This window comes from Haemorhous mexicanus, chromosome Z (genome assembly GCF_027477595.1).
Source record: "Haemorhous mexicanus isolate bHaeMex1 chromosome Z, bHaeMex1.pri, whole genome shotgun sequence".
Classification (NCBI taxonomy): domain Eukaryota; kingdom Metazoa; phylum Chordata; class Aves; order Passeriformes; family Fringillidae; genus Haemorhous; species Haemorhous mexicanus.
Genome location: NC_082381.1, coordinates 87,218,820 through 87,230,588, shown reverse-complemented (window position 1 = coordinate 87,230,588; position 11,769 = coordinate 87,218,820). Strand labels below are relative to the sequence as shown.

Here is an 11,769-nt window from a genome sequence, read left to right as displayed (position 1 = left end):
CCTCTGCTCTGGAGCCAGCCTGGCACAGCTGGGGCTGCTCACCTGCACAAGAGAAGGCTCCAGGGACACCTCAGAGCCCCTGCCAGGGCCTCCAGGGGCTCCAGGAGAGCTGCACAGGCACGGACAGATGGGATATTGGGAAGGAATTCCTGGCTGTGTGGATGGGGAGGCCCTGGCAGAAGCTGTGGATGCCCCAGCCTTGGAAGTGTTCTGGCCCAGGTTGGACAGGGCTTGATGTGGTATCCAACACTTTAGGGAAATGGAGCATCCAAGAGGTCAAAAGGAGCGACAAAATTCAGAGCGTTCACAAAAGTTTTCCAAGTTAAATTACTCACTTGGCATGGAAATTAATGTTAGTCTCTGACCTCCTCATATAAGCCCAGGGCAGTGGGTTTTGGATAAAGGGGTTGGGTGAAAGGGAAGATAGCAGGATTAAAGAGGAGGAGAGAGGAAGAAAGAGATCACCAGCTTGGCTCCAGTGTTGATCTGGCTGGTAGAGTGTCTAGGGTCCTGGGGTGCCTGCACATAAGGTCTTGGTGGGGCACCTTTTATAGATGACTTTCCCTGCCCTGGAGGTTGCTTTCTCACTTTCTATGCAAATTCATCATCTGTAGTTCATTCTTCTAGACATTTCTGAAAATGAGTTGGAGGGCTTCAAGGGTCTCTGGTGGTCTTGATTCCCTGTACAGTCCTAGACTGCTTCTTGGCTTCATTGCTGTGCTATGTTTGTCTCCAGGAACTAGAACAAGGATGTTTTGTCCCAGAAAAATGCTGCCCTATCTCTGAATAGTCCCTTCACCAGACACATCCTGTTCTTCCTCACAGCTGTGTTTTTACCAACAAACCTTGATTCTTGGTACCAACATTCTGTGGTTGTCTCTACAGTTATCCAGCTATTGGTGTTTGAGGCACACAACCTTTTATCTTCTGGGCTTCTATACTCAGGGTTTAAACATCCAGGTTTAATCCATGAAACAGATAGCAGCTAACAAGCAAGCTCTGAGTAATGTCCATGTGTTAGAGAAAACAAATTACTTGTTGGTGGAATTGCCTTCTCAAGCTTGATATACTTCAATGATCTCAGACCTAGGGGGAGGTTAATAAAGCTTGGGAAGGAAGGATGTACCACTGATAGCGGGCACAGCGAATGCAGAGTTTACAGGCCACAAGGACATCTGCTTGTACTTCCAAGGTGAGAAAGAAACTAATAAAGTGAACCCAGCATCAGTGCTGAAATCAGCTCTTGGAAACAGTAATTCTGGCAGGGGGAATGTGTGACAACTAACCCAAGAGAAGAGAAAGACTGGGCATGAGAAACAGTAGAATCATTAACCAATAAAATACTAATTAATACGAGAACGAGAACTATGTAACACATAGCCAGCAAACACTACTTCCTTTGTATGCTAAAATGTATAAATTGTGAAGCATTTTGATTGTTCTAGAATACACTAAGCACCCAGTCTTGCACAACCTTGCAATAAATAATCAATGTCTCTCTCGTGCGTCTAATTATTGGCTTATTGCACAACAGGTAAGGAATCAAATTTTTGCAGACAGCATTGCACTGCCCATCCCCTTTTCCTACCTGTGATACTGAGCCCCACCAGCTTTGCACCCATCAAGATTTAATCAGTAGCTGTAGCAGGACAGCTATAATTAAGCATATTGTGAGCATTGTGTGCTTGGCTTTTTTAAGGAAATCAAGATGATTCCAAGAGGAACGGCTGTTTGGATGAGAGCCACGAGGATTGAAGTCAGCAGGACTTAACAGTACCTGGGAGAAGAGTAATTCCAGCAGTGGGAGATTGTGGCCAGCATCTAATTGACCACCAACTCAAAACTAACTAACTAAAATGAAAAGTGAGAGATTTAACTAGCAAAGAAGGGTCTGAGTGGTAATTAATTGAAGTGATAGTTAATGGAATGGTACTAACAGAGAAGTTATGTAACTTGCAAGCAATGAATGCTGACGCTTTTGGTTGCTAGAATGTATAAACAGAGTAACGTTTTGATGATGGATAACCTAGAAACCCAACTACCTGCTTTGTGCTAACGAGACAAAGAGATAGAAATACCTCGCCTCGGTGTGTGAAATGGTGCTGCACAACGGGGAACGAGCCCGCGGGGTAACACTTGTGTCCCTGATTCTGCCCCTGTCTCTGCCCCTGTCCTTATTCCCGTTCTCTTCCGTGCCCCTGTCCCTACCCTTGTCTCTGTCCTTTTCCGTGCTCCTGTCCTTGTCACTACCTCTGTCTCCAGCCCTTGTCCCTATCCCTGCCTCAGTTCCTGTTGGTAATCCTTCCCGTGTCCCTGACTTTGTGTCTATTCCTTCCCGTGTCCCTGCCCTTGTCCCATCTCCGGTCGTCCCTCACTCCCCGCCCTTTCCGCCCGCTCAGGGCCATTTGAAGGACGCATACCGCAGCGGGCTTTTTTCTAAAAGCCTCATTTAGTGGTTTTTTGTTTGTTTGTTTGTTTTTAAAAATTATTTCCATTATTTTTATTGCCTATTCTACCTATTCGTATGTAGACGGACAGACAGATAGAAAGACACACACGCATGCAAATCAGGGGCACAGGAAGCAGTTCCCTCGCGCTCCCCGCCCCCTGGGCGCGGCCGCCGCGCCAAAAGGGGCGTGAGGCGCCGCCGCCATTTTGTGTGCAGAGCGCGCGGCCGGCAGCCGTCAGCGTCCGCCAGCCTCAGCCTCCCCCAGGACCCGCCGCCGCGATGCTCTCCGCCCGCGTGGCCGCCGCTCTCGCCCGCTCCCTGCCGCGGCAGGCCGGCCTGGTGAGCGCCATGCCAGCCCCGGAGTCGGCGGGGCGGGGGGGACGCGGCGCCTCCGCCATCTTGGGGGCCGCGGTGACATTGAGAGTGTGAGGGGGTGACTTCGGAGTGTGGGGAGGGAAGCACGGGGTATACTGTCAGCACTGTGGGGCAGATCCTGCTGAAGAACGGGGTGTCCTTGCGCGGGCTCAGGGTAGTGGTTTAAAGCTGTCAGGACAAGGTCAAGGTTATGGGGGTGCGAGGGGGGTGAGGGTTTTATCCCGTGTTTTTGAGGAAACGGAAGGTGGGAAGAGCCGTAAGGAACCACTCCTGCCAGGGTTTCCAATGAATATGAAAGGGAGAGAGGCCTGCTTGGGGTGCAGGATATTTAATAGCATCACCATTGCTGTATGGTGCTGCACTGGGAGCCTTGCTTGAAGTGCAAAAGCATGATCTTGTAATGCATTCGTTATCATAGATTTTTTTTTTTCTTCTTTAGTGTTTAGAATTTGCTATGAGAAGAGTTTCTTCTCAGAAGAGGTGATTAGGCATTGCAAGGGGCTGCCCAGGGGGTGGTGGAGTTACCAGGCTCAGAGGTGTTGAGGGATATAATGCACTTAGTGCCATGTTTTAGTTGGCAAGGTGGCGTTTAGTCATAGGTTGACCTCAGAGCTCTTTTCCAAAGTAATTGTGATTCTGAGGTATTTTTGTTACAGTGCTTTGTGGGTTTTGTTTTTGTTTTTATTTTTTTTCCTATGTGTTTAACAATACCAGAATCACTGCAGTTAGATTTGTGTTAGAAGACACAACCTTCTCACTGCAGTGCAGTGATTCCTTTTGCCCCGAGGTTCTCGTGTTCACAGAAATGACAGATGTGAGGTTTCTCTTTGGGAGCTGCTGCAGCGATTGATGGTGACATCAGCGCACTGCAGAAAAATGCAGCGAGAGATTTGGAGCGAATCTCCTTCATTATTTGTCCTTTCTTAGTGGTGCCGGACTTGGTTCCATAGCTGTGAATGGGGTGCTGTGGAGCTTAGCTCAAAGCTGAGACGTACATAAGCAACTCAAGATCAAAGATGTGTTAATCTCTCAGCAATTTTTTGCATGATTAAAGAAACCTTACTGTAATAATGGCTTATTTTAGGTTTCCAGAAACACCCTTGGTGCCGCATTTGTTGCTACAAGAAACCTCCATGCCTCCAAAGCATGCTTTCAGAAAACTGGTGAGTCTGAGGAAGGTTTTGAGTGTGGTTTAAGAATTTGGTCTGTCAGACAAAAAAGGGATTTGATTATGGTGTTAGTTGACAGCCCTTGAGGACATTTACATTCTGAGCGGTCACATCCAGCAAACTGCACTTTAATACCTTGACAATGCCCCCAGAGCAGGGAGTGGCCATGTATCAGCTGGCTTACATAGAGTACCTGCTTCACTAGGATTCAACTCACCTGCAGCATTATTTGAAAAAAAATGGCCCTAGCTTGGGGTTGCCTGCAGCAGAATGAAGGACTGGATGACTTCCCCAGGCCTGCCTGGGTTTGACCTTGTGTCCTTGAGCACAACTTTATTTTGCTGCCAGCAGTCTGGTGTTTAGAGAAGACAGCTGCACTGTGTAGCAGCGTGTTTGGCAGTCCTCATGCAAATTTTTTTAAGTGGTTTAAGGTGATTAAGGACAGTACTAATAAATAAGTTTTACAGTGTTACTTACTGTTTCTTAGCTGAGAAGATAACAAGCTGTTGGAAGTCAAATTGAAGTATGGATGATATGTTTTTATATCTTACATCAAACGATTTGCTCCTGAAGCATAATACATAATGAAATTCATTTATATGTGTGGGTCTTGGATCACAAATCATTTGGCAGGGTGTTCTGATGTATCCAAGGCTAAGTAACTGCTCTGCAAGCAGGCCTCCTCTGCCTGGGCTTGGGCTGATTAATTAATCTAATTACTTTCTAGGGAGAGGAAGCGTAGGGCATAATCAGGAAAGTGGATATCTACCAGGCCTGTTTTGGTTGAAGCTGGCAGGTGATGATGAGTTGAAGCTGTTTTTATTTGCTGGCAATACAGAGGGTGGTACTTATCTTACCCTAGGTAGAGGTGTTGCTGGCTAGACTTGGGAGCACAGCTGAGAAAGAGCACCTTGTGAATTCGAGGCAAGCTTACTGAGTGCTTACTGTGCCTTAGGATGCTAATCTGATTTCAAACATCTCCCCAGGTACTGCCGAGGTATCCTCTATTCTGGAGGAGCGCATCCTGGGAGCCGACACCTCGGCCGAGCTGGAGGAGACGGGCCGCGTGCTCTCGATCGGTGACGGTATTGCCCGCGTGTACGGCCTGAGGAATGTCCAGGCAGAAGAGATGGTTGAGTTCTCTTCTGGGCTGAAGGTAAGCTGCCACTTAGCACAGTGTCACTCTTTGGCACAGAGATATTAAAAAGATAGTTTTTTAAGGAGAACCTGAAACTATGCTTGGATCTACCACTGTGAACATTGCATGGTGATTTTTTTTTTCTTTGAATTTATAACATTGCTTTTAGTATCAGCATCTGATTCGCAGCCAGCATTTGAACATTTGAGCTGTCTTTGTCTTCGTTTAGAAACTAAAAGGACTAACCTGGCACTGGATTTTTTCTCTGGTTTCAGAGTGTCTTTTCTGTTTGCTGTTTAATAATGACCTCTCTTCTTCAATACATTATGCATCTTACTGGATTCTTGTAGTCCTGTCAGTGGGTTGGTGTTAAAACCTGTTTCAAGAGTACTGTAACGGCTCTTTGAGGATTTTAATGACACATTTCACCTTGGGCAGAGAAGAAGCCAGTCCTTTTCTCTTGTCCAGCTTCTAGGCAAGGGAGTAATGTTGTACTTGAATCTTGCTTACCCTTTCTGTTCTTTTTAGAGAAACAATTGACTTGAGTGCTAGGCTGCTGGGGTATAACTACCTAGTAAGTTGAAAACTTAGGCAGGTTCTCTAGCCAGTGTGGAAGGAAATAGATACTTGACTAGTGTCACTAGGTTGAGGTAGATCGTGTAGGATTTTCTACATAGTGAAATAATCATGTCAATATGAAAGTTCTTACGTGTGTTAGTATCTATTTTCTCAGAGTGATGTGATCTCTGTTCCAGGGTATGTCCTTGAATTTGGAGCCTGACAACGTTGGTGTTGTCGTGTTTGGTAACGACAGACTGATCAAGGAGGGGGATGTTGTGAAGCGGACTGGTGCCATTGTGGATGTTCCCGTGGGGGAGGAGCTGCTGGGCCGTGTTGTGGATGCCCTGGGCAATCCAATTGATGGGAAGGTGAGTGCAGCTGGGTGCTATGTACCTCTGCTGTTATCTGTTTGATACAGACCTCAGCAGTTTTTTTCTCTCTTTTAGGGTGCTATTGCATCTAAGACACGTAGGAGAGTTGGCTTGAAGGCCCCTGGGATCATTCCCAGGATCTCTGTGCGTGAGCCCATGCAGACTGGGATTAAGGCTGTGGACAGCTTGGTGCCCATTGGTCGTGGCCAGCGTGAGCTGATCATTGGTGACAGGCAGACCGGGTAAGTTAAGTGCTCAAGCCTAAAATGTTCCTTAAACAGAGACTCAGGTATAGCAGAGCTGGACACAGGGTTGAGTAAAGGCTGGGAGAACCTTGGGCAGCTTTACTTACCAGCCTCTCTGTTCCACAGGAAAACTTCAATTGCAATTGACACCATAATCAACCAGAAACGATTCAACGATGGCACAGATGAGAAGAAGAAGCTGTACTGTATCTATGTTGCAATTGGCCAGAAGAGATCTACTGTTGCTCAGCTGGTAAAGAGGCTCACTGATGCAGGTATGGATTTTGGGAGATGGTTGAGCCTGGCACCTAATGACATCCTGTTCTCATTGTAATGCTGAGTACAGCTGTGACCTCTCCTGGCTGCAAGTGTAGACAGAATTCATATTACATGAGTGAATTACTCAGTTTTGTGAACAAGAAATCTCTATACCTGTCTGGGGGAAAGAACCTAATTTTTGCTATATCACAATTAGGAAGACTATTTTGAGGCCCCCAAAACTGTTGAATTCCTTCTGGAAAAGTTGCCCTGTGGTTTTAGGGTTTTTTTCAGCCGAAAGCTCTATCTTGGCAGTCAGGCGGCTTGGTGACAAGCTGTGGCCTTCAAGTTGTCGTTGACTTGGCATTTGTCCCGTGTGTTCCATGTGCCAGTCAGTGTGAACGACAGCTGGAAATGCAGTGAAGAGTTTTCACTGCCCAAGCATAAGGCATTAAATAATAGCATATCTTCAGAATCAGCGATTTCCATTACCAAGGCTCTACATTTAACAGAGCTTTCAGGAGAGCCTGGTAGTCCTCGCAGCTGTTACAGAAAAAGCCACATTTTAGGGACAGTAATTTGTTTTAGACTGTCACAAAGAATTGTACTGTCTTACAGCAGCTGGGAAGCGGTGGACTTTCAGTGTGACTTTTTTTTAGAAGAAAAACTTGTCTTAGTTTTCAGCTTTGTTTTAAATGGGAAGGAAGTCACTAAGTGTTAGATATTAGCTGCCACAGAGTTGCTCTTGAGACTTCCTGAGTCAGTTTTGCTAGCAGGTGTGTTCAGCTGGTGTGATGGGCTTTCCTGTAGCAGCATAGTGACGCTGCCTGCATGTGCTTCAGAACTGATCCTTCACATGCTTGTTGTGTTTGCTGATTTTGGGCATGATGACACAATGCACTCAGTGGTGTCTCCAATCCTTTCCAGATGCCATGAAGTACACTATTGTGGTGTCTGCCACAGCATCCGATGCAGCACCCCTGCAGTATCTGGCTCCCTATTCAGGCTGCTCCATGGGGGAGTACTTCAGAGACAACGGGAAGCACGCACTCATCATCTATGATGACTTGTCCAAACAGGTCAGGAAACTTTGGTTTTAGGCCTTGTGATGTGGCATTGGTGTTTGTAGCTGTAAGAACGCCTCAGGTTTAGAAATGTAAAATGTTAAATGGGGTGCAGAGCTCTGAAGGCTGTCTCTGCTCCACACAGGCCGTTGCCTACCGTCAGATGTCTCTGCTGCTGCGCCGCCCCCCTGGCCGTGAGGCCTACCCGGGCGATGTGTTCTACCTGCACTCTCGGCTGCTGGAGAGGGCAGCCAAAATGAACGACTCCTTCGGGGGTGGCTCTTTGACCGCCTTGCCTGTCATCGAGACTCAGGCTGGGGACGTGTCTGCTTACATTCCAACCAATGTCATCTCCATCACTGATGGACAGGTAGGGCTCCCTCACAGCCCAGCATCTCCGTGGAGCTTAGCGGCTGGTCTCTGAGGAGGCCTCCAGGCTTCTGAACAAGATAATGATACAATTCTGTCCTGCAGATCTTCTTGGAGACTGAGTTGTTCTACAAAGGTATCCGTCCAGCCATCAATGTCGGTCTGTCTGTGTCCCGTGTGGGTTCTGCTGCTCAGACCAGGGCTATGAAGCAGGTAATTGGGAAATTGCTGTTCCTCCTCATGCTAGAGATGAGTGGTGTGTAGGTGTGAATAGAGAAGGATTAGAGCTTTGGATCTCTTAGTGTTATGAAATTATAAAAGAACAAACTTTAGGTGTCTCTTCAGTGCTTCTGTTGCCTGCTGAGAAAGGCATGTGAGAAAGGGAAGTAGTGTCTGCATAAAGATGTGGGATTAAGTTTTGATGTGTTGAACTGTGTACTCGTCACTTAGAAGTAGAGAATGTTCTCTTAACCACAGGTTTTTAGTCCAGACTAAATTATCTAGAATTAGATTTAATATCAACAGTTGCTGTTTCAGCGGAGAAATGGTGTGGTTATGGTAAAGTGTGGGATTTTTGTAATGTTTATAATCTGTCAGTTTTTAGATTGATTTGTATAGAGTGCAAGGCAGAGCTGACTTGTAACGCCTGTCAGCTGCCAGCTAACCTTCCAACTCCTGGACACACTTAGCGGTGATGTCAGTGGCTGTGACTGTCCCCTGCAGGTGGCCGGTACCATGAAGCTGGAGCTGGCTCAGTACCGGGAGGTCGCTGCCTTCGCCCAGTTCGGCTCTGACCTGGACGCTGCCACGCAGCAGCTGCTGAACCGCGGCGTGCGCCTGACAGAGCTGCTCAAGCAGGGCCAGTACGGTGAGTGCCCTGGGCTTGGCAGGTCTGGGTGCCATTGGTGCCTTGTGCGAACGAGGTTGGGCTTGGTTAGCATTTGTGTCTGTTCTGTGCACATGGTACATGCAGATTTTCTTGAACTGAGCTGTCCGTGTGTGCTTGGTGTTCCAAGCACTCTGTAGTCTGTTGTGTCCTGATGGAAGAGTTCCAGAGGTGTGAGTGCTGTCTTTTCCTGCAGTTCCCATGGCTATTGAGGAGCAGGTAGCAGTCATCTATGCTGGTGTAAGAGGTCACTTGGACAAGCTGGAGCCCAGCAAGATCACAAAATTTGAGAGTGCTTTCTTGGCTCATGTACTGAGCCAGCACCAGGACCTCCTCTCCACAATCAGGTATGGTGGTTTACGTTGTTTTATCCCAAGGGTATTGATGTCTGGAGTGCAGGTAATGGTCGCTGAACTATTGGTTTAGTGTATCCTAGAATACCAGGTGTTCAGCTGGCTGTAGCAAAACTGGGGGTTAAATCAGCCTTCTTACCATCTGCTGTCCTCAGCTTTAGCTCTTGGGAGAAGCAGCTGATGCTTTAAGTGAACCTTTTGCAAGTGTCTCCTCTAACCTGTTCCTGAAATCTCTTGATTGATTCAGTTCCCATATTGTGGACAGCTTTGGGCTGTTGGAGTGCTGTGGGTTAAGTGCTGCTGAGTGAAGTGTTGGGGATAGAGTATTTCCAGAGTCCTGGCTTTTTTTGTCATGAAGACAATCATACGCCTTCTGTCTCTGGGGACCACCTCTGTAGGTTGGGCCTTGTTGGAATTCATACAGCTGTTCCGAAAGAATTCGTGAACAAACTTGAGTTCTCAAACAGGACTGGCTCTTTTAGGAGAAGAGACATTCTATCAGTGGGATGGCTTCATGCATCAAATAAATGTGTTCATTTATTTACTGAATTTGTTAGAAATGGGGAGGTTTGTTGTTAAGCTGCTGTGTTTGTCTCAGGGTTGACCCTGTTTTGATTGCTGTGCCAGAATTTAACTGAACTCTTTCCACAGGACCGAAGGGAAGATCTCTGATCAGACAGAAGCAAAATTGAAGGAAATAGTCACAAAATTCCTGTCTACTTTTGAGGCATAAACTCATAAAACTGTTCTAACAGACCAGGCTGTTATGATCCAGTGTTCCAGCTCCGTCAAAGACGACAAAAGCATGTGCGACTTGAATGTACAGATCTCGGTGAGAATAAAGGTTCCCATGTAAAAAGGCTTTGTTCTGAATGTAAAAATACTGTGTTCTGTGTGATTGCTTTACGTCTACCTGCTTGCTCTTGCGCCTGTAGAACCACACATCTGAATTCTCCTGGACACAGCCCTGCTAGAGGGACTCTGGAAATCAGAGGTATCCTTAATGCTTGAGTAGACTGACTCCCCTTGCATGAACCACGAGAGTGACAGAGCTGAGGGACCTTTCCAGTGTTCATCATTTGTGCCAGGCAGCTTATCCTGCCGCGGGGTAGTGCAGCTGGGGGTCACAGGGATGACCCACTGGACTTCACAGGAATCTCTTAACTGTCTGATGCTGACAAAGCATTTCTTGGAATTGCTGTCTGACCTGTCTTGGTGCCTGGCCTTTGGAATACTGGTCTTTGTGTCTTGGGACTACTGACAGCAGGTCAGTAGCAGCAATAGCTAGAGATTTAAATCTGAGAATCCCAGAATGGTTTTGGAGAAGACCTTGAAGATTGTCGCTCCACCCTTCTGCCATGGGCAGGGACACCTTCCACTATCCCAGGTCACTCCAAGCCCTGTCCAGCCTGGCTGTGAACACTTCCAGGGATGGGGCAGTCACAGCTGATCTGAGCAACCTGTGCCAGGGCTTCATCAACCTCACAGCCAAGAATTTCTTTCCAATATCCCATCTAATCTTGGCCTCTGCCACTATTAAGCCGTTGTTCCTTGTCACTCTAGGCCCATGTAAATAATCTCTTCATCTTTCTTGTCAGCTCCCTTCAAGTACTGGAAGGCTGCAATTAGGTCACCCCAAAGCTGCCTTTTCTGCAGGCTGAGCAGTCCTAATTCTCAGCAGAGCTGCTCCATCCCTCTGTTCACATTGGTGCCTCCTCTGGATTCACTCCAGCAGCTCCAGGTCCTTGTGCTGTTGGAGCCAGGGCTGGGCAGCTCTTCAGGTGGGGTTTCACCTGAGCCCAGGGGCACAGGGCCAGAATCCCCCCTGCCCTGCTGCCCACGCTGGGGGATCAGCCCAGGGCAGGGGGGTTCAGGCTGGGGCAGGACTGCTCTTGATGCGTTTGCTGTCCCCTGTACAGGAGTGTCCTGCCTTCCACTCCAGCTGTGGAGTTACAGGCAGCTGGAAACATTCTCACGCAGTTCAGACTAACAAGCTTCTCTTGTTAATGGCCTGAGTGCTTTGAGAGAGTGGGCTCTGCAGTACTGAGCAAAAATAAACACACACTTGAAATCCATAGATGGCAGACACCTTTTTGGAACAGTTAGTGCTGTGCTCCAGGAGGAGGATCCTGTGGTCCTGTGCTCCTTCACCCTCTTGTTTCTGTTACCCCACAGCCCCAGAACAGGTGGTTGGGGCACCTCACAGGTGGGAGGGAATACGGCTGTGGAACATTTCCACTTTGCCCAACATCACATTCCTTCCAGGACAGCTTTTACAGCTTGTGATTCTGCCCAGTGACTAAACCCTGGTTTCTACTTGATGTTGCTGTGCCATGTTTCATGTGCTGCTGTAGTTGGAAAGTCCTGAGCTCAAAAGTATCTTAGTCCAAAACAGAGATATATTTTTTTCTAGTAACATAGGATAAATGTTGCTGTGGGCAGGGCACCTCATCCCAGGCTGCTCCATCCAGCTTGGCCTTGGACATTGCCAGGGGTGGGGAGCTGCAACTGCTCTGGGAAACCTGTGCTCT

General features: G+C 47.5%; 1 protein-coding gene across 1 annotated transcript; it reads left to right on the top strand.

Moving 5' to 3' along the window:
- The first annotated feature begins 2,632 nt into the window (after positions 1-2,632).
- On the top strand, positions 2,633-10,097 carry ATP5F1A (ATP synthase F1 subunit alpha). The gene is made up of 12 exons (XM_059837032.1): positions 2,633-2,788; positions 3,909-3,987; positions 4,980-5,149; positions 5,887-6,060; positions 6,139-6,305; positions 6,435-6,583; positions 7,494-7,645; positions 7,776-8,000; positions 8,105-8,212; positions 8,723-8,867; positions 9,082-9,232; positions 9,890-10,097. Exons 1-12 carry the CDS (start codon positions 2,729-2,731, stop codon positions 9,969-9,971), a joined length of 1,662 nt encoding a protein of 553 aa, XP_059693015.1. The 5' UTR covers positions 2,633-2,728; the 3' UTR covers positions 9,972-10,097.
- The last annotated feature ends 1,672 nt before the right edge of the window (positions 10,098-11,769 follow it).

What these genes read in the sequence shown, in the direction of transcription:
- ATP5F1A (XM_059837032.1), top strand. Translation starts at nt 2,729, where the DNA reads ATGCTCTCCGCCCGCGTGGCCGCCGCTCTCGCCCGCTCCCTGCCGCGG. An exon ending in ATGATGACTTGTCCAAACAG is followed by an intron (nt 7,646 to 7,775) that starts GTCAGGAAACTT and finishes TGCTCCACACAG; the next exon opens with GCCGTTGCCTACCGTCAGAT. An exon ending in TCTCCATCACTGATGGACAG is followed by an intron (nt 8,001 to 8,104) that starts GTAGGGCTCCCT and finishes TCTGTCCTGCAG; the next exon opens with ATCTTCTTGGAGACTGAGTT.